The sequence below is a fragment of the Planococcus citri genome, chromosome 4, assembly GCF_950023065.1.
Source record: "Planococcus citri chromosome 4, ihPlaCitr1.1, whole genome shotgun sequence".
Taxonomy (NCBI): Eukaryota; Metazoa; Arthropoda; class Insecta; order Hemiptera; family Pseudococcidae; genus Planococcus; species Planococcus citri.
Window position 1 is genome coordinate 26,855,883 of NC_088680.1, and position 25,966 is coordinate 26,881,848.

At 33.6% G+C, this 25,966-nt stretch overlaps 2 protein-coding genes across 2 annotated transcripts in view; one reads left to right on the forward strand and one right to left on the reverse strand.

Moving 5' to 3' along the window:
* PlexB (plexin B) overlaps nucleotides 1–25,966 on the forward strand; it is a 427,961-nt gene that overhangs the window by 35,782 nt on the left and 366,213 nt on the right. The window lies entirely within an intron of this gene.
* LOC135843864 (facilitated trehalose transporter Tret1-2 homolog) lies at nucleotides 5,992–11,401 on the reverse strand. Its single transcript, XM_065361901.1, has 6 exons — nucleotides 10,590–11,401; nucleotides 7,566–7,915; nucleotides 7,208–7,483; nucleotides 6,775–7,092; nucleotides 6,573–6,681; nucleotides 5,992–6,447 (listed from the first exon to the last, which is right to left on the reverse strand). The coding sequence occupies exons 1-6, from the start codon at nucleotides 10,693–10,695 to the stop codon at nucleotides 6,131–6,133; spliced, it is 1,476 nt and encodes a 491-aa protein (XP_065217973.1). The 5' UTR covers nucleotides 10,696–11,401; the 3' UTR covers nucleotides 5,992–6,130.

A 25,966-nucleotide genomic window follows, 5' to 3' on the forward strand; every position in this document is an offset into this window, starting at 1 on the left:
TTTTTTTGCTTTTCATTCTATAAAACGAATAAAAAAGTTGAATTGATCGATTTACCTATGCAAGAAAAAATTCAAAGAATGACCAGTTGAACAAAAAAGTTTTTTGAAGATTTTGAAGTCGTTTATGGATATTTTTTCAAGTTTTTAGTCTTCTCTGAAAATTTAGTCCTTCTCACGTGTTTTCTTTTTTGAAAATTTTCGAAAATTGAATTATAAGTTTTTTTTTATCAATAGTGAATGCGTGTTTGACAACTTACAACAGGGGTGGTTGTTAGTTGTCACAAAAAAGTACCTCACTAAATCCGCGATTAACTATTCATCACATGAACCAAAATTCAATTTTAAAAAAAGAAAACACGTGCAAAGAATCAAGCTTTCAAATGAGCCCAAAACCGCAAAGAAATATTCATAAATGGCTTCAGAAACTTCAAAAAACATTTTTTTTTGACAACTAACCACCCGTGACCCTACTACATGTACTTTGCACAATTTTTGAGTCAATTAAGTAAGTAATCTTTAATCAGGATCATTTCGGATAATTTTAAGTAACACGGATATGTATCTACTTCTAGGGCAGCTTGGATAATTAAGGAATTTTTTTTTGGTACTATTGGGTAATTTTGTACAATTAAAGTAATATTTGGCGGTTTTTTTGATACCTAATAACTTGGGTAATTCAGCACAACCAAGGACAATTGAAGTCATCTCGAATAATTCTGAGTTGTTGATAAATAATTTTAGTAACTAACTTATAGTTAGGTAATACAAGTAATTTGTAGTAATTTTAGGGCACTTTGAGTAATTCTGACCTTCTATGGGGTAATTTAAACAATTTCTGATAATTTGAGTAATTAATGAATAATTTTGGTAATATTGAGGTACCTACCAAATTTAGGTGATCCTTGCCATGTATGGGCATTGGGCATACAGGGTGGGCAAAAACATCGTGAACTCCAGAGAAAGTTTTTCATTAAAAATATAGGTTGGCAGCGTGAAAAAGATGCAAATGGTTGGTGGGATAGCTATCGAGATGAGTAATTTTAATAAAGATAATTTTGAGTAAGTAATTTGAATAGTTTTTTGATCATTTGGGTACTTGGGGTAGGTAAGATAATTGAAGTAATTTTTGGTAATTCAAACCATCTGGTAATTTAGGAAATGGGGAGGGGGGTTAAATGCCCTAAATAGCGATATTTTTAGATACCTAATTCGCTCGTAATTTATAACGCACTCAATTTATTTCAAACTTAGTCATTCTAGACGACGAATGATGGGCAATAAAATACCTCCAAAAAACGTTATAGTTTCATTACACTCAGAAATCGAATGCACTTTTCAACCTTTTGATCATGAACGGTACTTGGTACTTGGCATTAAATATAACTCAACTTCAATAACGACGACAGTGTTACCGTTTATATGAATCATTAAAAGCGGAATTCGTTCCTTAAGTGAGTTTTTTTCCGCCCAAAAAGCATGCATCTTATAGCCCATATAACTCGATGATTTTTCTCTAAAAATAAATTAGGACATGTCTAAAGCGAGTTTTTCAGTCACGGAATCGTGAACATTGGAACCTTTCAACTCTTTCGGCTGGTTTAACGTATAGTACGATTTACGTACACACAAAACAAAATGCGCTCACAGATCTAAGAAAAGAGGTACCAAAAAAAAAAAAACGCGTCTTCGACGTAAATGGGCGCGAAAATTAAGATGGTCGATTTTTACGCATGGCCTCCATTTAATAATTTTTACGTGTTGTGTGTCGAGCAAAATAGATGCACGAGTATAGAATACGCGACGCGTCTATGGCGATGGCGGCGTGGTATTCGACAAGGGTCATTAATTACGCTTAAAGAGCGCGATTACCGGTTTTTAGTACTTCTTTTGCGCGTTGCTATGCTTTTTCTTCTTCTTTTTTTTTTTTGCATCAGATATTTATATAGGCAGATTTTACTCTTCTCCTGCTGCTCGATCATAATTATCGTATTAATAACGTTTGTGTGAATGTGTCGTGATGATAAACCAGTTGTATATACCCAGCCCTATGCGAGTATGTGTGTAATGTGTATGCTATGGTCGTATATTATACCTGGATACCTGTATATCTAGGCGAAAATATAGACGAGGCGCGCGATTTACATCACATTACCGTATATAATACGAGCTATAGCGATATTTACAGCTTAGAACCAATTATCGATAATGAATCGGTAATTATCAAAAGGATTAGTGTCTATGGGTGAATAGTTGATAGTTTTAAAGAAGAAGCATAATATACATAGAGCAGGGGATTCACTCTCTCTCTTCACGTATAGTATGTTTATTGATATTAGGAATTTAAAAAGGTAACTCTTAAAGTACCTACACTTATTACTTACATACCTAAAAGAATATTGGTCCGGATGATAATAAATGTATTGGCAAATGGCAATTGCCGGATAATTGAAAAATACTATACAACACGGACCCGGAGTTATTAATGGAAATGGAGAAACCAAAAGAATTATAAGCAAAGAATCGAATCGTATAATATGGCCAGCGATAAATACTCGTAATTGATTTTTTATTGGTTATTGCCGCGGTCATCGGTCGATTATATTGTCGTTTATTTGTAATACACATGATTCGTCTGTCCACATCTACACGTGATAATAATCGATTTTAACGATACATGACCCCGCTTCTCTCGCCCCCTCGCCTACAGCTATGTGATGTTTGCCCGGTACCGAGGAGCGAGGACTATAATATGCACTCGCACTCTCGTACAAATCCGTGAACTCGAGACTTACTCGTTCCGATTACTATCAGTAATGATGATGGCTGAGGGATAAAGGAAATATACAACTGGCTCGTGAAAGAAATATGTACGCGGAGATCAAGATAACCAAACATACCAGCTGAATGCATTTGAAAAAAAATGCGTTGGAATGTGTGAATTAAAGTGATTTACTCGTTTGTGATTTGATTATTTTTTATTGAATGATCGGTGACATGATGAGAATTTACATCGGTAATGATGATGGTGTTGGTTTGGAGACTGCGGAGGGATTCGTGGGCAAAGAAGAGGGGAGTATAAATGCTCATAAGGGAACTTTCGAGATCCGTGAACTCTAATTGATTGAGCTGAAATTTGGCTCACTGAAATATCGTGTCACTCACACCTCGACATAAAATTTTGAGCTGCTAAAATTGATTTTTCAATTTTTTTGTGAATTTTTGAAAATGGCAGTTATAACCATACCATATGCCGATATATCAAGAACGAAATTCGATTAATCGGACCTAAAAATCGCTATTTTTGTAATTTCCAATTCCATATTAATTATTACTTATGATCGATCATTTTTGAAATGAAAAGTCATTAAGTCGATTCGACTTTGAAAATAAAACTCCCCGAACCAAAAATTGATCGCGATCGAATATTGATTAATCGAACCCTAAAAAAACGGGTCATTTGCGATTTTTGATTCCATGATCGATCATGCTTGAAATGACTCAAAAATGAATAATTATGATCGAAATTCGATAAAACAAACGTCAAAAACCAATTCATTTGTGACATTTGATTCGATATGTTTGATCATGTATATAAAAGAAAAACCCAAATGTAGCCCAATAGACACCGACTCCTTGATCAAAAATCGATTACTTGAACTCCAAACATCGATTTAATTCCAATTTTTAACTTTGTATAATTGATCATGCTTGAAATTATTTGTTTTGCATTTTTTCGTTTCATCTTGATTTTTACTAAGGTGCTTTAATGTGTACCTACTGTTTTTTTTACTCCGGCTATTGAACCGCTCTTCTCGGAATTTCTTTTGCACATATTTTGATTTGATTTTTGTGATGTCGAGTTGTTGGTATCGTTCTTTGCTCTACTTCTGGCTCTTCAAAACTATCTGGCATTTTACAACCAATAGCTTGTGGTCAGAGTTACAGTCACCACCAGGATACATATGCATTGACTTTTTAGATATGGACTGCTAGTGGTACATACGCCAATGGTCTTGAACATAGTTCATCTGTTAGTCGAGGTTTGGCTTCTGCACATGCCGGAATCTGAAAAATTGACATCTACTTACTAGGTGATGACGACGTTATACCTCCCACACCTCCGTGTAACCATACCAGGGCTGCGATTATGAACTTTCGTTACAGTTAACGAATTCGTTAACTCGCATATTTTTTCTGTGACCTTTCGTTAACTTTTCGTTAAGCCATGTTAAGTTTACGTGAGAAAATATCTCTCGTTAAGTTAACGAATAGTTAACGAATTCGTTAACTGTAACGAAAGTTCATAATCGCAGCCCAGGGTAGTATAACGTCATAACAGATCTGGCACATGCGCAGATTGCAACCCTCGACTTACTATGTTCAAGACAATGGCTGTATGTTAAACTTATGGGCTGCTAGCAGTCCATATCTAAAAAGTCGTACATATGACAGTTCTTTGATGTGCTCTTGAATCCTTCTTTTACAAGTATATAGTCTATCTGGTTTGTGACTATGCAATGGTTCTATATTCAGAGCATTTTTGCGAGTTATTCTTTTTTGGTATTAGTATGAAATTTACCGCTTTGAAGTCCTTAGACAGTGTACCTTCGTTGTATATTTCATTTATTATCTTCAACAGCTCATTTTCATACTCTGGTAATACATGTTTAATCAAGTCTACACAACGTCAACGATGACGATTGAACCAATCAACCCAATCATTGTTCATCTTTTTAGCTTTACTGGTCGCTTTGTATCATTAGTTCTAAGTGAGTGCTCTACTAGAGATCTCCATCTAGGAAATGGTTTGTGGATTATTCACTTTTTTTTAATACAAAAAAAATCACCAAAAAGAACACATACCCAACTGTGAAAGAAATAAAGAAATTTATGATGAAATTGTTCTCAAGGCATGGACTGAATCAGACACGTGTCATTGGGTGAATATAGTATGCTCCACTAGGGCACTATAGCTTTACTTGGGTGAAATTGGTTGGCCAGCTTTGGTGCAAAATTAATGTAAACAAACAAGGTTTCGGCCAATCACAGCACAGCTGTAAGTCAAGTGACCTCACTGTGACGTTTTATTAACATTGCTTAATATTGTTTGTTTAAATTTATTTTGCACCAAAGATGGCAGACCAATTTCACCCAAGTGAAGCTATAGTGCCTTATGCTCCACAAAGGCCAATCAATCATTTTTGATGATGATATCGCAAATAACGTCACTTTCCACAATGTTGTCCTGTGCAACCACCATCAAAGATGCTTATTCGGCCTTCATTGAAAATGGTCACATTGTTTACCCATAATGATGCACATTTCTGTTATCCATAGCATTTGAACCATGATGACTTTAGGACAATTTCATCATGAATTTTTTTTCATAGTAAAGTTTTCTGATGATCTTTAGTAGGTACATAATAAATTTAAAAAAGTGAATAATTCCACAAACAATTTTCTGGACAAAGATCTCAAGTAGAAGTAGAGCACTTATTTTGAACTAGTGATACAAAGTGATCAGTAAAGGTAGAAAGACTAACAACAACGCTTCAAATGAAAGAGGAAGTGTTAAGTACCAAATATCTGTGCTCGAAATAATTACACACGTTTTTATTCTCAGATAGTAAGTAATTTTTAGAAATTTGATTCCTGAATTTTCAGTCAAAATTGACCAGTAATTTCCAAGAAGTAACATGTGATTGTAGATAATTACTCGTTATTACCAAGAAATTACTTTTAATTGCGAAAATTACCTGTAATCACCACTTCACCAGGATGGCCCAATGATCCGTGATCTTACAGAAGTCAGCTGCCTTGCAAAGTAGGTGGCAACATTTTTTTGTAAATTTTGTCAGCAAAATTCGAAATCAGACCACAAAATAATTATTTTAACTAATGTGCGTGATGATGGAGCAACCAACCTAGCATATTTTAAACAATGAATAGGTACTTACTTGGTGCTTAGGAAATGCATCATTGTCATTTAGGTATCTCTTCTAAACAATTTTATTAATTAAGTATATGAGAAAGCTTACAAATTACTCAGACATGCTCTCTATAGGAATAAAAAAATACACGTGAGCTTAAAATAATTGATATTTACACGCGTAAAATTAATCGAGGAACTTCAACTTTGACCAACACCATTCATTTCTTCATCACTCATAGAACCTCGCTTACTCGAAAATAAATCTTGTATTTCTTGAAACGATTTACCTTGAGTATCTGGCAGTTGCACAATTATGAAAATCACACCAAATACGCAAAATATGCTAAAAAACCAAAACGTTCCCGACGATCCCAAAGCATCGACCATTGGGGCAAAAAATCTAGTGACGAGGAAGCCCAGAAACCAGCATAAGGAGGTGGCCAATGCTGACGCGAATGTCTTCACTGAAGGGTGCAGAATTTCAGCCAAAATAACCCAAGTGTATGATCCCAGGCCTGAAATGAAATGCTCGAACGTAAAAATGAGGCTGCTACACTAATACGATTAAATCAATCAACAATGTTGAACTATTTCAAATGTAGATATCTATAAAAAGTCAACAAATGAAAATCATTTTTACCTAGAGAATAACTAGCCAAATATGTCACTAGACAGAGAAGAGGAATCCAGCTAAAATGCTCCACAGATTTACCTTCTTCAACAGCTTGAAAATAGAAACCAAGTATGATCTGAAAAAGAACACACTCAGTTTATTTTGCATTTTGCAAGTGATTTTTCTCCTTCAAATTGGAGATGTCCAAATTACAATAGGTAATATTTACCAAACAAAAGAAACATCCAATGATCGAAAAACATAAAACATTCTTGATTCTAAATAATTTCCCCATGAAAGGAATTATTACACCGGAAGCCCACATCACAAGACCACAGATTATAGCTGAATTGCTGGATGAAATGGACGGCGATGCCTTTTGAAATATAGTTTCGGTATAAAACAGAGCAGCACAAAAACCAGTCATTTGTTGGAAGAAAATTAGCACACAGGCGTAATAAATGGGTTTCCAAATTTTGGCTTGGGTCATTTGGGTGATCAGCGATCCACTGTGTAGTTTTTCAAAATGAGATTTTTCCATCATTTCCTGAAATTGTGCATTTTGAATAATTTCACTAAAATATTTCCATTCTTTGACCTCTAAGATAATTAAAAATTGATCATTACCCCTCCCCCTTCCTCCTATCTCTCATTACGCTTACCTCTAAAGCATCCATTTCTCGTTGAATAACCTCAGGAGAGGGATATCCTCTAAGACACTGCAGAGTGGAAAACGTCTGTTGCTTTTGTCCTTTATTCATCAAGTAATAAGGCGACTCTGGTATCCAAATGAAAAGTGGCATTGTAACCAATGGTATTGCAGCCAGCAGCATAATCAGTACCGAAATGGACGTATATGGTCCTACAGTATAACTTATGCAGCTACCAAAATAGATGAAGAATAACATAAACGATCCAGTTAATCCTCGTATCTCATCCTAAAAAAATGTACTCTAAATGCTTCATATTTTTTTTAATTTTTTTTTTGAAAAATAAAATCTCCAACAGATAAATATTTACCGGTGAGATTTCAGCAACGTAAACTGGCACCAAATTATAAACTACTCCCGAAGCCATCCCAGCGATAAATCTAGCCACGTAAATGGCCTGCAATGAATTAATCGAAGCTATAATTATCCAATGCACGAAAATGGTCATCGTGCATAAAAGTAAGGATAACTTTTTGCCAATTTTATCGACGATCAGGGTTATCAACAGAGGTCCGGGGATCGCCCCTAAAGCCAGCAAGGATCCGATCCAAGCTCCTTCGTCGTCGGTTATTGTGAGTCTGTCATTTGGCTGAAGTAATTTTGGTAGTGTTGGAGATGTCCATGTTACTACGGAACCGACAGCTACCGATACTAGGTTTACTGCGAAAATGAATAATATTGTGAGATCATTGAATATGTAGCCTATTTTAGCACAGTAAAAATTACAACTAATTTGTAATGAGCTAAATGTTTGAAAAATTCGTCTGAACTGTGCACAAAAAAATTATCGAAATCTGAAATCTATTAAATAATGGATACGATAAACTGCGTAAAAAGTTCGAAAAAAGATGAACAATACACAATTGTCGATAGCATAGTTAATTATCATTCACACATTCAATTCTTATCCCATGTGCTGATATATCGTTTAATACATAACACACTCAACTTTTAGGGTATCTTATCAAATTTAATTAGTTTTTCGATATTGATAAAAATACAGATTATGAATAAGACAGATATCATTGTTTATTTTTTTAGAACATGATGCCTGTTTTGTTAGAATGATTTCCAGACCAGACCAATCCCAGACCACCAGTCAAATAAAATACATCCAAATTTAAAGCAATTTTTTATTTCATCTCCCCCCCCCCATGGGTGTTTGGCCTTTTTTTAGTTATCTGGGTCGTTGAGGGAGGCGGATGAAAATAGAAATGACAAGCTCAAAAAATTTCGAGCTTCATAAATTTTTTTCTGTGAGGCTTTATTTTCGAGATATGAAAATTTTGAAAGCCCATTTTGAGGTTTAGGTACATTTTTTCTCAAAAATTCAAATTTGCTTCTTTCTTTCATGTATATCTACGTACATATTTTCAATGAAATTCAGATACATTATTTTGTAACATTTACTCCTTACGAATTACTGAAATTCAAAATGGTCCAATATAAAGCCAAGAATTTCACTCGAATATGCTAGAAGTAGCAAGCTTTTAATTTTAGAAAAGTAGGTACTTTTTTTTTTGAGACTTGAGAGAATCCTTAATTCTGGCTCGAAGTCGAAAAGACGATTCCAGTGTGAAGATCGTAGATTAAATTTTTAAATTAATTCTTAAAAACAACTACTTAGGTAATTTTATTCATAATTGTAATTTCTCTTTGTTTCAGGTGAGTACGAATTTCAATGCAAGAGTAATAGAATAATAATGCCGACGATTCACCCACGTACGAGAATAAGTGAGTCACTCTTTAATTTTCTCGTAAATTGTCATCCGTCATCATTTTTGAGAATCTATTTGTTTTTCTGAAGTGATTTAAGCAACTGGCTATTTTAGAATTAAATTTACTCGTATCTAAGTAATATGTTCAATTTATTCGAAAAGATCATTTCAAATTCAGAACATTGAGTTTGAAGTCCTCTAGAGGCTGAACGAAAGTCTTTTCGTCAAAAATGATAACCACCGTTCAATCGTTTGAGTTTCAGTTAGCGAATTTTGGAAGTTTGAAATGAGATGCTCGAAACTTTGAGTAACCCTGGGGATTCTGGCATACTTAATCTTCCGAACCCGCGGTTTCTCGAATCGATGTTCCCCAAATGAAAAATCCCCGCAATCTTGACCACCAAAAATACGAATTCAAGTCAATCGCATAAACAAAGAAAACAAGCCATCAGCTACTTAGTAGCTAATTGCAAGAAAGTTTTTGCTTTTACAACAAAAAATGAAAAAGCAAGATTTTCTTTAAAAATTTCGGAACATTTATATTTTCTTTGTAATTTTGGAAAAACTGTAACAGAAATGATAAGAATGGAAATGGAATAAAACTTCTTGCAATCATTTTCATGTCATTAGTTTTTTTTCTAGGCAACTTCATTTTCGAAATATTTATGAAAAAAATTCAAATTCTGACGATTGAAATGGGATGCTTGAATCGTTGAGACGCTCTGAAGATCGAACAAAGGGCTCTACGACAAAAATGATATAAGAACCAAAATGACAGAAAATAAAATTTCCAATTGTTCACAATTCACGAGTATTTCTCTAGGAGGCTTTATTTTCGAGATATTCTCAAACAAGTGCAAATTCTGAAATTTAAAATATTGGACGCTCGAAATTTTGAGGCGCTCTGGAGACTGAACGAAAGATTTGAGTACAAAAATGATTAGAGCAAAAATCGTAGAAAATTGAATTTTCAATCGTTTATAAAAATTCCTTTAACACAGGCAGGGTTATAGAAAGTAATGTCATCACAAGTTTTTTTTCCCTATGAGTTCCATTTCCGAAATATTCGCAAAAATTGGGAATTTTCAAATTGAATACCTCAACTTTTGACCCATTTTCTTTCAAAAATATCTTTCGACGCATTCATGAGATTTTCTCCGAATTTTCATATCTCTATCAAGCACAATTATTTTCAAAAATTTCCAGATTGCCCAATCGAGGGAAAATGTTCTGGTTTTTTGGAATTTTGTAACAGCAGAACAACATCAAAAATTAAATGATCGTTCTGAAAAAATTTGAGAACACGGTTAGGACATAATTTGTGTCAAAAAATTGAGAAAATTTTAATTCACGAAGAAAAATACATAGAAAATTTTCCAAATAATCCGTCATTCACATAAATACTTTGCTATTAATCAGCACTCAAAAAATGATAAACCACCAGAAAAAATGCGAAATAAAATTCAAGCTCATAATTCATCCACTATAGAAAAAAATATGGGTCATTTCACATCAAATACTTCAAAAACCCGTCAACTTTCACTCGTTAAAACTAAAACCAAAAAAATTCAACATTTTCAACTCGAAAAAAAAATCTTACAAACACAACAAATTACCTGCGCAAGTAACCAAGTAAAGATTAAAATACGAATCCCGTTGTTGTCCCGGTTTGTTGACGTCCATTTTGTGAAACGCACCTTGTCGGCTCAAACTTCGGCTCATTACTGATCGAGAGAATTTTCGAAATTATAGGTAAACAAAAAGAAAAAAAACAACTCTAAATATTCCACTCTGCCACAACAAAAGCTTTTCCTTGAAATTTTAGCGCGGCCTTGAGTCATTAATTAGCGAAAAATTGGAAAATTATTAACGTCGAGTATGCACAGTCAAGCGACACCAATTTAGTGTACAGCTTTGATTTGTATAGTACTTCTCGTATCAAAGGTGTACACTGTACTGTTTACACATTGCATCATAGACAAAATCCACTTGAAAGGTACGTAATGCCCGCGAACAGGAAACGTTTCATCAAAGAAATTTTTACTGAAGCTTTCCACGCAGTTGTTGTGTTTAACAATATTTTGCTGGTAATGGGAAATTTTCCAAAAATTTGTTGTGTGACGATGACGTATTCGAAAAGAATGGCGAATGGCTCATTTGATATTTCAACTCCTGATACTTGCACGTTTTTATGTAGAAAATAGGTATTTAATTGTGGTGAAGCTTTTTGTATCAATTTTCTCGGAATTTCTCGAAATTTTTTACGACGGTTGATAACTTTGGCGATACTACGAATAGATAAGATTTCACTCATTCACAGTATAAGAACTTTGCAAAAACTATATTACTGAAAATCCGCGAACATGAAAAAAAAAAAATTAAAAATTAAATTTCAGCATCACATCGAGTTCCTTGCAATGGTTAGGAACAGAATGATGCGTTTTAAAATGAGATAAAATATATAATCCCAGGTTAATTGCGTATTACATAAATATTTTGAAAGGAAAATTCTCATGCACAATGTACAAGATAATCGGGTATTATAAATCACTCTATATTGATAAAATTGATCCTTTAATACGAGTGGAATTTCCGCTCTTATGATGATTTCCACGTAAAATGAACAGACAGGTCCTTCAACTTGACTTCCTCAAATTTTCCCTTCTAAAAAATATTTCTTGAGGAACAATTTGAGAAAATGTGATTCATTTATTTTGACTTTTAGAATTTGATTTTTTAAATGGCATTTATCGTCTAGTCCTGAATAGTGAATATTTATAGAAGTTCAAAATTTATCAAGTGCTGTTATCGACGAGAAGAAGGAATTCGAAAAAAATTGTTACAGTTTTGTTTTCATCTAAAGAAGTCACTCAAGTCTAAAGTTCGTTCTATTTTGAAAATTCCAAGTACTTACGTACAAGATACTTGCATAAAATTAGCTAATTACAGCTCACTCGTAAGTGATACACAATCAGCGTCATCAAATCCACAGGTAACTTGATCTTGGGCAAATACTTTTCTCAACAACGGAAAATTTTCCTATACAATCCAATCAAACTACATAAAATTTAGGGAAGGTCCCGACCAGTACTTTAGTTGATTCGATGCTTAAATATTGCGAAACGCGTTTGCCTTTTATTACCTTGATAAGAGTTTCTTTTCTTGTTTGCTTGATTAAGTATACGTTTGTTTGTCTGGTTGTTTGCTCGTTGTGATAACTTGAGTCATATTGACCCATATATTGAATAGAAATTCAAAATGTAAGTTCAAAGTAACAGTTTTTTGAAAACGAGCTGTACCTAACAGAGGGAAGAAACACAGATGAAGCGAGGATACTGAATCATTTTTTTAGATCTTAATAAAATAAGTGAGTAAGTAATCTTTTCAATTTTTTTGAACCATTTTCTAGCCATTTTAAATTTTCCAGAGTTTCTGGAAGAAAAACACACGCATAAAATATGCTCCCTGGTTAAATTTCAGAATCCGAACTTCATTTTTCAAATTTTTGACGAATTTCAAAAAATTCCAATTTTGGCCATTTTTTATGAAAAAATGAAATTGATGAAATGTGGGGGGGGGGGGTTCGAAATTCAATCTACTCCGTGTTTCCGAAAACTTCTCAAATCGAGTGTTTGTAGTTTAGAGCTATTCTGAAGGCTCCATCAGATTTTCGATTTTCTCAGTTTTGGAAAATGATCGTTAAAAAAAGTAAAAACATGAAATCCAGCACCAATAGGCTACACCCAAATGAACCATTTATGAAATCCTTTCGGTCGATTCGAGGCACAAATTTTAAAAATTTAAATTGAATAACGATTTTCCGAAGACTAGAAAAACTCAAAAGTCTGCTGCAGGTTCTAAAGAATAAGCTCTACACTACCATTACATCGATTTATTTCAGAAGATTCGAAAATAAGGGTATATTTTAATCAAATCTCAGTTTAACGTCTCAATTGAAACCTCACATGTGACTTTTTTTTCGAAAATGAAATTTTTACAGTAAGACGAATCAAGTGTCACAGAAAACATTTTTTTGAAAAAAAAGTAACATGAGGCATTAAACTCAGCTGCCGACAAAAATTTGGATTCTTTTACATAAAAAATAGACCCGGTTTGGATTTTTAAAAATTCGATCGTCAAAATTAAGAAATCCAACTCGATTTGTGAAAATGTTAAGTTTCTTTACAATCTTTTTTGTCAGTCATATTTCCTCTTCGTGTTCGCTTAAATAAAACGTAATACGATCGAGTAAGTTTTTATTTTTTTATTTTTTGATATTTTGTACCGTTTTCCAAATGGTTGAAAAAATTGAGAATACTCACATAAATTATACATATATTTGTTTTACCTACATATTTTCAATTCATGTTTTATAAGTACCACGTACCTAACTACCTATAGCTGAATTTCTAGGAGAAAACTGTTTGAAAAGTCAGGAAAAATCTGAGAGAATAACCGTAAAATACGTCACCAGGCCAAGTTTCAAGATGTAATTTTTGTTTTCAGATTTTTAGATATGTATCTTCAAAAATTCAAATTTTGGTCACTTTTTATCAAAAACTGAAACTTTTATAAGATTGAGGTCGGTAGAAAGCCCAGAGATATGATTTATACCAGTTTTCGACCTTCCGAATCGATTGGTGGCAGTTTCGCGAGCTGTTTTGGAGTCTTCAGCAGATTTTTGATCTTAGTAGTTTTGGAGAATTGCTATTATAAAAAGTCAAAATAAAAGACAGCACCAATGAACTTGGATTAATCATTTTTTAGATCCTTTTGGTCGATTGAAGCACAAATTTTCACAATCTAAATTTCAATGTTTCCAAGACTATAAAATCCATAAACCTGTTGAAGGCTTCAGTACAGCTGTGAACTATCACCAATTGATTCGAAGATCGAGAACAGGGGATATAAATCGAATCTCACAATCACTTAAACTTGATATCTCAGTTATATAAAATTTCAATTTTTTCTAACATAAAAAATACCTAGACCAAATTTAAATTATTAAAAAAGATGATTCCTTTTTTCACGATATCTACCGCCCAAAGTTGTCAATTGCGGTCAAAATTTGTTTTTCACAGTTATTCCATGAAACATTTCATAAACCCATATCCTGAATTAACTTCTTACGGCTTAAGATGTTCAAGTAAGTAATTTCTGTTCAAAATTTTTCGAACCAGTTTTGACCACGTAAAAATATTTTTTCAAAGAGAAGAAAACTGGAAGATGTTGTCCTCTTCACGGAAAAAAAAATTATGGATAATTTTTACTATTTCATACAGTAACCGGATCCCATTCAAAAATATTGCGATTTTTACTATGAGATTAGTAAATTTTACTATGAGATTAGTAAATTTTACTATGAGAGTAATAAATTTTACCTAATTCTATAGTAAAATGTATTTTTTGGCTGAGTAAAAATCACTATTATTTTTGGATTGGATCCGGTTACTGTACTGAAATAGTAATTTTTATTGTTTTTTTTTTTCAGTGTTGTCTTCAATTCCTTGTTTGATTATAGCTTTGGTTCGAATATTTTCCCAGGACCTAGATAAGGAAAATATTGCAACCTTGAGAAACATTTTTTGTCAAGAGATACCGAAGACACATTTTTAAGGGTTTGAAATGTTTGAGTAAGTAATTTTTTTCAAGCTTTTTGACTTATTTTTGAAAATGGGAGAATATTTTTTCAAAGATAAGAAAGCTGAAACATGTTTTCCTCTCATATTCAATTCGCTGTTTTGATGATCTTGATCTCCCTTCGAATATTTTCGAGTAGGTAATTTTTTTTTAATTTTTGACAATGGAAGAATATTTTGTCAAAGAGAAGAAAACTGAAAAATGTTTTCCTCTCGTCTTCAATTCTCTGTTTCTATTGATTTTCGTTCGAATATTTTCTTAGAACCTTAATAAGGAAAATACCGCAACCGGAGGAGCAATTTTTTGGACCAGAACGTTGAAAAAAAAACGAAAAGAGACCAAATTTTTTTTCACAGTAGTACCTATACCGTGAAATAAGTCCTATTTCACCATCACCCTAAATTCTGATGTTTGATTGATTTTTTCCAAATTTTATAATTTGTAGGTACTTAGGTACCTATTTAAAATATTGAATTGGGCCACTTTGAGAAGCCCTGACATTTTTTCTGGTTTGCCGGGCTTATTCATATCTAAACTTGGGTTTCAGTGTAATTAGAAATCTTTGATTTTTTTTGGGTGCCATTTATCGGCACGACGAGAAAAAGGGATTTTGCACGACAGATGTGAACGCCTGAAAACCTGGTATTGAACGACAGAAAGTGTTGTCATCCATTGCACGACAGAAAAATTAAAAGTGTACGCCGGCGTATGCCCGACGAATTAAATAAAATACACAGACTGATTTGCTAAAGAAACGACAAAATTGAGATCAAAACGACAAATTATGAAATTAAAATTTTGATTTCACCGAAAATATGTACAGGAAGTGTGAGTCTATCTACATGAATATTTTCGAAAATTTTTACACCCCCCAGGGGGAGATATACTTATTGACAAAAGAAAAATTAAAGCCGCCGTATCCCAAACCTAATTGAGCACACAAAATTGTTTTCCTTCTGAAAATATGTTTAGATGAGCATGTAGGTATGTAGTATGTACTATTTTTGGAAATTTTCTCAATTTTATCTCTAGGAGGGGTCATCTTCAAAAACTTGAATTTTGCACGTGAACCTTAAAAAACTGTAGAAAATGCAACAATTCGTTAAAAAGCTTATTTTGGGCACATGGGCATCTCTCCATCCAATTTTGGGTGTGACAAAAGTTGAGATGGATGTAAAGGGTTGGTCATTGATCAAAAATTTGACATTTTTCTACACCTTGTTGAAATCATTTGGTTGCAATTTTTTGTTGGGTTTCATCGATTTCAAAAATAAAAGAAAATAGATAACAATTCTTACAGTCTGGCAAAATCTATTTATTAATTTTTTTTTCAAACGAAATAATGGTACCGCTCCCACGACTAACTAGTTAATTCAACTATACCGTGCAGGACTCACTACCTAGTACCTAGGTACTTTGCAAATCATTCAAATAAAGACATGAATGAAATGGAAATGATAAGACATGAGATGAGATAAATTTAAACGAACATTCGTCGGGCATTCCCTTTTTCATGACGTGAATTTTTCATGTTTGTTGACCAAGGTCTGTCGTTCAATGTTGTCGTTCTAATAACCAAAACAGTCGTTAAGTCGCCTGTCGTTCAAAAACCATTATGTTGTCGTGGGGTTGTCCTGTCGTGCAATTCATTTATTCTGTCGTTCAATTAAAGTTTTCCCATTTTTTTTCTACCAATTTTCATCAGATTTTCAATTTGGAGAAGAAATGTTACCACTGTAATAGGTGTAAAAGCATTGGAAGATTTTAAATACACATCAGTCCACGTACGAGTATTTTCCAGAGCTTGAAAACATACCCCCCCCCTCCCCCTTCTCCATGTATGACCATTTACCACACATTTCAAGTAATTCTAATAAAACTATCCTTATTTACTTAAAATTTGACTTTTCATAATCAAATATTTAATTTCTCTTCAAATCATTCAATCCATTTCCGACCTTGTGAAATATTTATTTCTTTGATTTCGAAATGAAATTGAAATTAGGTACCTTTTTTCCATAGAAATCCCACTTTTGAGTTTCGATGAGTAGAAGGGGTTACACCAGAGCCGTGCCAAGTAGATAAACTTGATGGATACCTAATCCTACAAGAAATTCAATTTTTTAGTGCTTGAGATGATCGAGTAGGCTAAGTAATTTCTTTTAAATATTTTTTGAACCATTTTTGATCATGGAAAAATATTTTTTCCAAGAGAAGAAACCCAAAAGATGTCCTCTTGTCTTCAATTCCTTGTTGGATTAGCATTAGTTCGAATATTTTCACAGTACTCGTACCTATGTAGATAAGGGAAATATCGCCACCCTGAGAAACAATTTTCAACAAAAAATAAGTATCTACCGTAACTATCAACAAACATAAATTTTCAAGGGTTTGAAATAGTTCGAGTAAGTAATTTTTTTCCAACTTTTTGACCTATTTTTGACAATGTGAGAATATTTTTTCAAAGAAAAGAAAGCTGGAAAATGTTTTATTCTCGTTTTCATTGCCTGTTTTGATGATTTCCCTTCGAATATTTTCTTAGGACTTCGATACTTAAGGAAAATACCGCAACCGAAGGGAACAATTTTTTGGACTAGAACGTCAGAAAAAAATATCTAGGTATCCATAAAATACACCAACACTCCAGACCGCATACCAGAATCTGAATTTAACTTTTCGATTTTTGGTAAATTCAAAAAAATCCAAATTTCGCATCATGAAAAAAAATTAAAATTGAGGTAGAAAACTGAAAATCAAACCGCGTTACAAATCGATTGATGGTTGATTCGAGATGTTCTGGAGCCTTGAGCACATGTTTGATTTTTCCTGTTTTGAAAAATCTCCAGGGAAAAATTGAATCCAACACTGATCAATCCTCATGCTTTTGATCGATTAAGGCACAAACTTTTAAAATCTAAACGAAAATATAAAAACCTGCTGGAGGGTCCAGAACAGCTGTAAACTTCCATCAATGGATTAGCAAGATCGAAAAAAAAAACGAATTACTTAATATGCAATCTCAATTTCATGAAATTCTATTTTTTTTTAAATGAATAAAAAATTGACCCTTTTTGAATTAAAAAAAAAATTGCCAAAAGTCAAAAACCCAGATTCAGGTTCTGAAATTTGTACTTGGCATCTTTGGAAGCTTTTCAATTTTTTTCTGTCATATCTTCGAAAAAATGTCAGCTGGTTGTGACACCCTCAAGAGAAATTTAGAGACCACTTAAGGTCTCCTTACTACCTCAATACCCTTCTCATATGTTCAAATCAAGCTCAATATTGATTCTCATGGAGTAAAAATTTCAAGCTACTATATTCATCACAACTCTGACCAACTTCCATTCCAAGAAAGTTGTCCCACAATATTAATTCGTATGAGTATAGGAAAAGGACAAAAGATATGTAGGTCCTAGGTACGTACTTTTGATGATGATTTATTCGTTGTTCAGCAATAAATATGACGCTCGCACGTATCCTACATACAACTACAAACTACACTCGTTACAAATGCATGGGAAATGAGAATCTGTATCTTACTCGTACTCGAAGATGCGGGACTTGTACTATACGTACTCTTATTATACAACTCGTACATTATAAAATTGTTCGAGCTGGGCGGCTGAGGATCGGCTCGCGCCCGCGTGATAACTAATTAATCCAAATAAGATTAACATTCTCGATATTATACGTAATATATACCACATCTACACGTATATGCTTAATACTAAAAGGTGTGCTGATCATTCTGGAGCGTGAGCTAACACAACCACTCTTGCAACCGTGTACAGACAGAATAGTCTGCGAGATACACAGAATAAAATGTAGGTATATCCTTACAATACGCATTTTTATATACCTCTCTATATAGGTATATAATATACTTAGAAGCAGACACCATAGTACATCTACAATACACATTTTTAATACTTTATAGATAAATGTATAACCGTTTATGTTAATTTGTGGCCATGCGAAGCACACCATTAAAAATCAGCCTCGGGCTAATTAACTATAGGTACCTGTGACCGGTTTGTTGTTGTTTCCCCCGCGACCAAGTGGAAGTGTCTGTCTTTACTATTGCTTTGGCTTCACATCGCTCAGAAGAGTCAGTGATGGTGGTGATGTTGTTGTTGTTTTTGCTGTATAGCTGCTGCTATATTCGAGTGACGAAGAGAGGAAAAAAAAGAACAAGAAGAGCTTAGGATTTTTGTTTTTATCACTGCAGCTCGACGAGCATTTTTACATATACGAATAATCTTCATCGTTGACTCGACTGTTAAATAGGTGGCTTCGGTCGGCTAGGTAATTATAAATCAAAAATACCGAAATATAAAAAAGGAAGAACTCACTGAGCCTGGTTAATATTCACTTTTAGCTGAAAAAAAAAATTCAGCCTCCTTTTTATTGTTCACACTGTGTGAGCCGGTTCGTGTACCTAATAGGTCATTTGTTATTTTATCTTTCATTCTTATACGTACCTTTGTCGGAGCAGTTTAAGCGGATGGTGGGATGGGGTAGCCCTCTATGACTATGAGTTAGTAGTCTCTGCAGCAGCATCTGGCTGGTTTATTGGATGATACGCCAGGTAGACTCGGCGCGAGCGATGAGTTTATGGTGTCACGACGACCGACGGATGCGAAGACTGCATAAGAAGACGACCGAGAGACTCGTCTTATAGTTTAATTTATTCGGCTCGCAACTGCAGGCGAAGAGGTTAAAGGAATTGGTACGCGCGATAATCCGAATCACGTTTTAGTGATGTTGGTCGTAAGTAGATGATTTTTTTTCACTACTTCTGACTCAGAGTCAGAATCTCGAGTCTTATGGATTTGCAGCACGCTCCAAGAGACCGAAACGTCTTCTGTCGCGCTCGCGTTTACTCTGCAATGGTATCATCTCGATTTCAGGGTTTGAGATTTTGATGGTTTACGAACACGTTTTTTTTTTTCTTTCAAACATGATTCTTTTCTGGTTTTCTGTTGATGATGAGATTTATTATACAGGGTGTCCCATCTGGGATTCCTCGAGATACAAATTTCATATCATTGGTTTTACTCGAATTTTCAAAACGAGTCCTCCTTGATGATTCGGTAAAATGTCACCATCATTTTCATCTTGTTTTGAAGAATAAAGGGTCCGAATTTCAACACATTATAGCGATTTCTTGCGAAATTACCAAATTTTGGGCACTTCAATCTTGAAACTGGTCGAACATGGAGCGAAGTCGTTCGCAAGACTGAATGACTGAAAAAAGAACTAATTAGGTTCAAAATCAAAACTCAGGATTTTAGGATCTCAAAACTTAATTCTCACAGTGGAAGCTCAACTTTTCATGACGAGTACCGATTAAAAAATCGAAGAACAGCACAAAAAAAAAACATTAGTAATTCGCTGATTGCAAGGGGGATTTTGCTAATTGCTCAGTTACTTCAAAATTTTTTCATTTTCTCTTCGAAGGTTCACTTATGCCTATTAAAATTCAAGAATTGCTACGAATTTATAAATTTTCATAAGTAAGACGTAATCTTTAGCGAATAAGTACATATATCCATACCTTTTTAAATTTGAGATGTAATTGATATAGCATGAATTTTTTTTGAAATTTCCACTAATTTTCTCTGGAAGTTTCAGAAAAAAAGATATTGAAAATAAGTTACAATACATCACTTCCATCAGTTAATCGCTGATAGCGAAGTCATTCCAGAAAATTACTTTCAGCAACCTTTCTGGTGAAAATAGCAACTTTTGCTAACCAAAGATGAAAAAAGTAAGTACCCAATTTACCTGAAAACAATCTTACTAGTCAGTCTGAAATGTTTAAAGAATTCAAAAAATTTCAGCTCAGATCAATTTTTTCAACTATTTTGTCCACAGTCTTGATTCTTGGAATTGGATCTTGACATGCCACATCCTTGACAGGATAAAATTCATACAAGTTTTGATAATAAAGAAGCACATCGACTGTTGATGACTCAGAAACGCCATGTTCAAAAATTGATCAATTTTTCAATCCTGTCCCACTTTTATTCTCTACCTATCTCACCGGGTTATTTATGTCCCAAACATGGCCAAATTTTCAAAGAAATTAAAAAGTACGTGTAACGTGGTACCTATCATTTTGCTTGGGATTTCATTTCAAGGGCAACGAGTTCAAATACCCATTTTATTTTAGGAAATTTTTCTCCCTATAGCCCTTTCCTAATTGCCTTTCAAGGCGCTGTTTTTGAAATGAGTTCTAAAAATCATAAAAATACGGTGATACTGTCAAAACCCCTAATTTCGGACAGGGTACATAATTTCGGACACTTGATGTTTTCGCTATTTTATTGATAAGAACTAAGGGTACAAGTAAAAGTGAACACTTCTTCTATTAGTTTAGATCACGGACAATCTCCCTGATGTAAGAATTTTCATTTTACGCTATTTCTTTGGTCATTAAAATGGACTTCACAAAGTGCTTCATATAAAGAGTGAGGAAAAAGTTATTCACGGCGTCTATCCAAATGCTTTCATAACCATGAAAATCGCTCTAAAATATCAAGAAGTCACTGGTAATTAAAAATAAAATTCATTCCTCAAATTTCACGTTTTGTTTCTATTATTTAAATCCTAAAAACTGAAAAAGTCGCGAAACGGATCATTATTTCGGACACTTTGGATCACGCATTACTGAGTTTGGAAGGGTAACACTGATGCACTTGCAAATGTGTATTTTTCGAGTTCAACGGTATTTTTTTCAAGTGTTTTTAGTTTTGATGAAGAATTGCACTATTATTTCACTCATTTTCCTAAAAACCATACTGAAAAGTAAAAGATCTAAGCCGTAAAATCATCAACAAGGAGTTTGATAAGAAATTGTTCAATGTTACCAACTTATTTTTCTAACAAGAAAGTGTATAATGAGAGTGCTGAACATTTCCTTGAAAAATCTTTTTTTTCTACATTTCACATCATGATTCGAGCTGTTTTTGATTGGAGTCGTTTTTCAGGGGTAAATAATTTCTTTTTCAACTAAAATTTTCGAGTTCCCACGTTAAAGAAAAAGTGTCCGAAATTAGGGTACCTTGGATCTAATTTCGGACACTTTTCGAATTCAAATTAAACAAACAAAATCATGTAAAATTAATAAATTGATGCTCAAAAACTGTTCACACGGTGACATTCTATGAGAATGTGAAGACAAACACCAAGTTGAATCGCTCGTTTTAAAGCCTTTTACGAAAAACGTGAAAAAGGTGTCCGAAATTAGGGGGTTTGACAGTACCGGTCGTTTCTCTTTTATGTTTGAGTAAGTATTTACATTTTGTATCTATGTATAAATTTATTCAGAGGCTTTGACCCAGTAGAGAGAGGAGAAGGAGATAGCACCACGATTTCTATGCGTCTGATCGCAATACCTTGCAAAAACTACCCCATTAATTATCTACTCATATCTCGAGACTGGCGGAGTTCATGAAAAATTTGTAGGGGAGAAGGAGGGGGAGGGGGATAATGAGAAATTTTAAAACTTGATCAAAAATAGAAAATTCCAACGTTTAATGTGAAATAATATGGAATATGTACAACACACCTTTCTTTTTTACACAACTTCCAACCAATCAATTTTCAAAAAAGAGATCTCAAGCTACTTGAAGGATGCACGAGTCCCCGATAACTGTATACTTTTTGAAATATTCGAATAAACTGATCATTGACTACAGGGTGTTTACCGGTGCAAAAATGGTACGAACGCATGAAAAAAGCAAGAAAGTAGAACGACAAAACGAAACTGACGTAAGGTATTTTCACTTTTCATTTTATTTTCTCAGTTCTGTATTTTTAGGAATTAATTTTCAAAAAGCCTTTGCTCCTCGTTTCGCTCAGACCTTTCTTTGTTTTCTCCAAAAAAATTCTACAAGTCTAAAAATTTCTAGTAAGGCTAAAACAAGCGAGCACCTTGCTTTGCTTTGACCATTTCTCTTCTTTTCTTTCCAAAAATTGCATTTTCTAGAAAAATATTCTTTAAATCTAAAAAATTTCAAGGCTAAAACAAGCATTTTTTTAAATCAAAAGTGAAGTTATTTTGAAACAAATTTTCGAAAGCTTATAGCCCTTGCTTTGCTCGAAATGCTCGACATAGAATACATGCAATGCATTCAGAACCGGTCATCAGAATGTAAAAAAATTCAAAATTGAACTTTCAAGATAGGTATAATAAGCTTAACTTAGTTTTAATGACATATGTAGTTCAAGTCTTTACTCAACGTGTCAATTTTCAAAACGGGATCTCATATCGCTGGGTGGCCAACTACAAGGGCCCTTAATTTATACTTTTTTTCTATAGTATGTAAATAATCCCTCAAAATCGATTCGGTTCTTTATCGCAATGGAGCGAATAGCAGTGGAAAAAATATCGGTGGATTTTGAACAAATTCAGAAGAGGTGGAAAAAATTTTGGTTCGAAGGCGCTCTTAGAGAGGGGATAATGTTCTTCACCGACCAAAAGATAGTACTTGACATTCTGTGTCGACCTAGGCCATTGCCATCAAAATCCAAGAGAGCTTCTAGATTCTAGAATTCCACTGTGCGAATAAAAATTCGCGAATCGCTTACTTTTGGTAAATTCTGGATTTGAAAATATTTTCTCATTAAATGTTACGCATTAATTATACCAGAACATGGAAGGGTATCATTTTTGAAACAAGGAATTTGATTTGGAATTCAGAGATGCTAATTTTTTTTCATCATTAATCATTCTTGATTGCCAGTTTCAAAATATCTACATAAAACCAGCTCAAAAAAACCTACTTAGGTATCTAATTTTTTCAAAAAACTTTATTAACGGGTATTAGGCCGGATTACAAAAATAGTTGTAATCCGGCCTAATACCCGTTAATAAAGTTTTTTAAACAAACAATGAGTGGCCGTATTAGTTTCAAAACTCTAATTTTTTCAAGTTTTTGAAATTGTCGATTTGGCATCTCTGTATTCTGAAATATTTCTCCAATTTCAGAAATCATCTTTCGATGTTTTGGTATAATTAATGAACTACAGGCCTATGGGAAAATAAAATATTTTCAAAACGCGAATTTACCCAAAAATATGCAATTTGCAAACTTGAACCGTTTATTAGTAGAACCCTCAGTGCAGTCTTGGATTTGGATGGCAAATGGCCCAGGCCAACGCAGAATCTCAAATGAGAACATCTTCTGGAGATCGGTCATTTTTTTCCACAATAGGCAGGCTAGAGGTATCATCGCTGACTGCAAGAGGGATTTTGCTTTTGGCCAATTACTACTCGTTTATCGATTACTTACTATAAAATTTTCACTCCAAACGTTCACAGTTTCAACTTTCATATGTATTTCTACTTTCAAGAGTAGTTAGACAAGAATTTATGTATTCTGATAAATAGGTTGTCTGTAAGAAGTACAGTATACGCGATTTTTTCAAATTGACACTCTAATATCATTGCTGCGAGTGCGAATCATCGAAGTACTGATCTCAGATTGGTATCGATTAAAACAAATTTCATTTCTTCGCAATCTGCGGTATAGAGCAAGACAAAATGATTGCAATAGGGTATTTGCCTGTAGAAAACCCTGAATGAAAAGTATTACGGCAACTTTTATACTGATTTTTCTCGTGAAATTTTTTGCATGATTTTTAAATAAGTAACCGGAAATTACTTTTAGTAACGTTTTCATCGAAAATAATAACTTTTGCAAACCTAAGATGAAAAAACTACCTACGAGTAATCAAGCTACCAAAAAGTAACCCGGTTAGTCTCTTTACCATCTAAAAATTCCACAGTAAAGTAAAACCCCCTCTATGTAATCCTGTTCTAAGAAAACTTCATCTTTAAAATGGGATCATGACACTCTAGATGGGAATAAGGGATTCTCAATTTGTAATAAAATTCACATTTTAAAACCAAAGTGATGAGGCTTTGATTGTTGATGGTTCAGATGCGCCAAGTTCAAATACTGACTTATTCAATGGATCCTGCCACATTTTCAAAACTGTTTCCAAAGGGCACCGAATTCAAATGCCAACTTCATTTTTGCATATTCACTTCCCGCCTTTTCCCAACCCACTACAAGGGCTCTAAATTTGAAAAAAAAATTAAAAATTATGACAAGAGTGTAATACGTTGATTCTTGCCAATTTGAGGTTTCATGAGGTCGAATAGGACGGTATTTATTATTTTAATCCAATGAGTTCTGTAAATCAATATTGTCAGAAGGAATCTACTGAAAATTCGATGAATTTGTAAGTAAGTAAGCAAGAAATTTAAAATCGATCATTCAAATTTCAAAATTCATATTACAAAGCAAAAGCTTTAATTTTCATGAGTCTTAGAAAAGGTACAAATATGGAACCCCTAAAAAATTCTAAAAATTGCAGAAAATGATACGAAAATATATTTAAAGACGTTTTTCAACTTGAATATATGAAAAAACATCGAGGTGTGTACATGAAAAATACATCGAAATTTTAAACAATCGATTTTCATAAGAAAAAACCAGACTTTCTGGATTATACTTTTTTTGTCCCATTTTCGCCTTTTAAGACTTCTCTTCTTCATTGATTGCTCAGCATTCTAGAAAAAATTATACGAAAAAATTTATGGGTCCATATTTAAACCAACGTAAAAAAACGAGTCATTTTATGAAAAATGGAAAAAAATACGAAAATCGAGTAAAGTAATGACAAGTATGAAAGTAGGTATATTCTGAAAGTATATATTGAAAGCTACTTACTTCGCTAATAATTTTTTTTCTGAACGTTATTGGAAGTACATCAATTTTTGAATGAAAACGGAGTAAAATTTTCCAATGCCAACAAAAAATCACAAAAAAAACAAATGCTGATTAGAGACACGGAAGTTTGCATGGATCCAAAATAGGTAACTTGATCGTCGGTACTACACCACAAGAACAATTTTTAGTTCCGACCATGACCACAGAGCTAGTACCCAGGTCCATAATTGTACCTTCTCCTCTACTGTAATATAAGTACCTCTTCTTTAGAAGCTACTCTAATTTACACAAATAAATTATAAAAATGGAATAATCTCCTGAAGGATGCAGGGGTCTCCAATTTTGAATGAAATCCAAATCCATTCTAGCGTGACATGGCACTGTAAATTTACTCAAAATAGAATGAACAGGCTTTATGTACATAATAAGCTCATATTTTCTTCATAATATAGACTGGCAGATTCAAAAATCAGTCATTAAAATTTGAAGAAATACCCAACTCATAATCAAACTTTCAACGTGAAAGCATCTTTTCATGAAAAATTTTGAAATTCCGAAAATTTTACACTACACCAAACTCAACCAGAGCTACCAATCCACGACACTAA

Bases quoted from the DNA above. Each gene is read 5' to 3' on its own strand.
- LOC135843864 (XM_065361901.1), bottom strand. From the start codon at position 10,695: ATGAGCCGAAGTTTGAGCCGACAAGGTGCGTTTCACAAAATGGACGTC. The intron at 6,682-6,774 runs GTAAATATTACC...GTTCTTTTTCAG, and splicing joins TTGGATGTTTCTTTTGTTTG to ATCATACTTGGTTTCTATTT. The intron at 6,448-6,572 runs GTAAAAATGATT...ATTTCATTTCAG, and splicing joins TTTGGCTAGTTATTCTCTAG to GCCTGGGATCATACACTTGG.